The sequence below is a fragment of the Nicotiana tabacum genome, chromosome 5 (genome assembly GCF_000715075.1).
Source record: "Nicotiana tabacum cultivar K326 chromosome 5, ASM71507v2, whole genome shotgun sequence".
In the NCBI taxonomy this organism is placed as follows: Eukaryota; Viridiplantae; Streptophyta; class Magnoliopsida; order Solanales; family Solanaceae; genus Nicotiana; species Nicotiana tabacum.
In genome coordinates, this window is record NC_134084.1 from 51,248,632 (window position 1) to 51,252,374 (window position 3,743).

The window sequence follows — 3,743 nt, forward strand, 5'->3', positions numbered from 1 at the left end:
GTAACCCTTAGAGTTAAACCAATCTCCAAACTCAAAATATTTTTGCCCTGGTCTTGTAGGTGGAAGAGCAGGGACATAAGGACCTGGGGGTATTATAGGTTATCTAGATGCTTTAGGTGCTTTGCCTATTTTAGTTTCATTGGGAACTTTAGGTGCGTTAGGATCCATCTGTTCAAAAAAAGTAAAAGATACAAAAAATAACATCAGGACATTATCAAAAAGATCAGTTAAAACTTCAATACCTAAGAAGGCTGAAGTTCGACAGTTACAAAGACAAAAACTTCAGCTCTAGAGCTGAAGTTCACCAGTAACAAACACAAAAACTTCAGCTCCTTAAGCTGGACTTCACCAGTTACAAATACAAAAACTTCAGCTCCTAAAGTTGAACTTCACCAGTTGCAAACACAAAACATTCAGCAGAAAACATGCTGTAGTTTTTACAAAAAATAAAACACAAATTCAAATCCAAAAATAATGCCAAAACATGAAAAAAAACTTCAGCTCCTATCTAATGTATCATTGAACTATTATAAAACAAATAATAGTTCAGCTCCTAAATAGTATCATCTATTTAACTCTCAAATTTTTTAAAAATTTGGACGTCTAATCACAGAAGAATTTATAGAATTTTCATCAACAACATAAACACTCGCTCAAAAAACCTAAAAACACAATCGTAAAAGTAAAACTAATTCACTTATCAAACTAAACGCTAAAAAATATTTTATCATAAATATATGACTATCAAAACCAAAACCAGAAATTAAATCGTAAAATAAAACCCAGAAAGTTAATGCAATGTACCTGTGATTAAATGTAATGTGGGAACAACGACGACTAGCAGTTGAAAAATCAAAACAACAACGCGAATAACAATGTGATTCAAAGAAGAACAAATCACAAAACGCGAATAACAGGAGAGAGAGACAGAGACAGTAGAGGACTAGCGTATACTTGGAGAGAAAGTAGTTTTTTAATAAATAAGGGAAAAATAATCTTTTCAAATGAATTTTAACAAAAACCAGGTACGGGTGCAAATATAAAGACAAAGCGGCTACAGGTTAAAAAGAGGCGCCCCTGAAATTTTTACAATATTGCTGGTCCAGCCCAAATTGCCGGACAGTCTGATGTGGCCCAAAAGAAAAGCCTACAGCTTGTTCAAAAACCCTAACCCCCTTAAATTCCCTGATTCACTCTCTCCGTCCCCGTCTCAATGCCATTGTATCTCTAGGGTTAGGGTTTCTCCAAAAAGGATCAAATAAGAGGAATCATGGCAGCAGCAGTCGCATCTCCTATGGAATCGGTCCAATGTTTCGGGCGTAAGAAGACAGCAGTGGCAGTGACCCACTGCAAGCGTGGGCGAGGTCTCATCAAAATCAACGGTGTCCCCATCGAGTTGGTTCAACCTGAAATCCTCCGCTACAAAGCCTTCGAACCAATTCTCCTTTTAGGCCGCCACCGATTCGCCGGAGTGGACATGCGTATCCGCGTGAAGGGTGGAGGTCACACATCTCAGATCTACGCTATCCGTCAGTCCATTGCTAAGGCACTTGTTGCTTTCTACCAGAAGTACGTGGACGAGCAATCGAAGAAGGAGATTAAGGACATTCTTGTTCGCTATGATAGGACATTGCTTGTTGCTGATCCCAGACGCTGTGAGCCCAAAAAGTTTGGTGGTCGTGGTGCTCGTGCTAGGTTCCAGAAGTCTTATCGTTGATATCCATTATTTCTCATTTCTCTTCAGTCTTCAAATGCATTTAGCGGCTTTGGATAATCTATAAGGTCATTCGAGGAAGGTTTTTGATACAACTTTACTGGTTGTTTTGCATGTTTGGATTAATGCTATTATTACTATTATGCTTTTGAATTTGTAGTTTATATCCTCACAAATTTTGTTCTTTTTTATTTTGTGTTTTCTAGTGCTATGTATGTGCTCTTTATATGGTTTGATACCCAGTTTCTTTTAATCTTTCCTGGTTCCCTGGGATTGTATTAAGTGTCAGCGGAAGCTAAAGAGGCACTGTGATGCTAGGATGTATGTGGAAATACATGTGAGTTTACATTTTTGCATTGATTGTTTGTTGGCATGCTTCAAATGTCAGTGAGAACTAGGCTGTTTGCTCCTAATTATCATGGCATCCAATATAACGTGTAAATAGACATTTTCCTAATGGTCGTATAATGTGTAAAGAGACTTTTTTCTAATGGTGTTATGATGTGTCTTACGTTGAATGGGGAAACTCTGATTCAAACATAATGTTGCTGGACTTGTCTTTGATTCTATGCAAGTTTGTTGGTCTGTAGTCTTGTGATTAAAATTCCTAGTTGAGAATATAGGAGCATTATTAACAGAAATTTAGATCAAAGGTGCTTCACTTTAGAACTGAATAGGAAATTGAGGAAATGTAGTGAAGGGACTGTCGAAATCGGTGGAATTCTATGGCTAGCACTTGATTTTACAAGTTGATAACACTCGTGTCTTATGATTAAATTCCTAGTTGAAAATATGGGAGCTATTATTCACAGAATTTTAGATTAAAGGTGCTTCATTTTAGACCTGAGTAGCGTAAGTAAATTGAGGAAACGTAGAGGGACTATAGAAATTGATTATATGTCGTCTGATGCATATTATGTGTCGTGATATTGTTGTTTATTTTCTGATTTGCTTTTGTTCTATGGCTCTCTTATCAACTCTAGTATTTCTGTATATGTTATATCTTCAGCTCCGCGCAACTTTTTACCATCGCGGAAAAGAATAAATATAATACTTTAATATCAATATATATAAGTTTTACATATGATGGGATCTTGAACTGATTAGCCAGACCAACCATAACATTGAAGTACACAATTTTTCTGGCAAATCTGCATTTATATGCAAATGATTTAAGTATTACTCCTGTAGTTTTTGGATGGACTTTATTGGTAATTTGGTGTTTCTTTGGGCTGTTTGGATGGGGGAGCCTCTTTTGAGTTCATTGACTAAAATAGTTCTTTCGCCCTCCGAAGGAAAGGAAGGATACTGCATTATATCGGGGACGTTCGTTGAAAGGTACTCTCATTGTGCTGTTTTACTCTCTGGGCCAAATAGAATGTGTCGTGGTGTTGTCAATATTTCTCTGATTGAAGTTTAGAGTGGTGGTCTTGCATCTGAGAAATTGACGTTCTAAGCAGGGCCCTTAGCTATTCTCAAGTTGGTTGCCTGCAAGCTTGCTTACAATAACTATTTTTATACTGAGTCCCTTAGAACCTGACTCTCCCTACCATCAAAATCACGTCACATTCCGAACAGAAGGTTAACAGTGCATCACTTTAGCATCATGTTTATGATAGGATTCCAGTAAACTATTGAATTTGGGATGACGATGCAGCTACTAATGACAAATAGCTGAAATTTGTTACTCCCTTAACTGTGTTTGGGGCAGCACTAATGAAGGTGTACTATTTCTTTTGTAATTTGAGGTGTTGTTGGGATGTAAGGTTTGTCGGCTTTATGGCTTGTGTCTAGGTATGGAAATGAGGCGATGCAGAGAGAGGCAACTTTTAGCATGGGTGAGATGGGGTAACACTTGCTAAAAGTTTATAGTGGAGTGGGGCAGGAATGTTGGAATTATTTTTAAGAAAAAAATTGATTTAGGTTTTATAATTGCAACTCACAAACGGGAGAATAGCAGACTAGTTTTCTTATTCAATCCTTCTGCTGTGAAGCCATCATTGCTGGCTTGAGAATTCAACACCGGGCT

The 3,743-nt window shown here is 37.4% G+C and overlaps 1 protein-coding gene across 1 annotated transcript; it reads left to right on the forward strand.

Moving 5' to 3' along the window:
* The first annotated feature begins 1,154 nt into the window (after positions 1–1,154).
* On the forward strand, positions 1,155–1,967 carry LOC107780276 (small ribosomal subunit protein uS9-like). Its single transcript, XM_016600809.2, has one exon. It carries the CDS (start codon positions 1,271–1,273, stop codon positions 1,715–1,717), a length of 447 nt encoding a protein of 148 aa, XP_016456295.1. The 5' UTR covers positions 1,155–1,270; the 3' UTR covers positions 1,718–1,967.
* Positions 1,968–3,743: the final 1,776 nt, after the last annotated feature.

Coding starts and splice junctions, on each gene's coding strand:
- LOC107780276 (XM_016600809.2), top strand. CDS start 1,271: ATGGCAGCAGCAGTCGCATCTCCTATGGAATCGGTCCAATGTTTCGGG.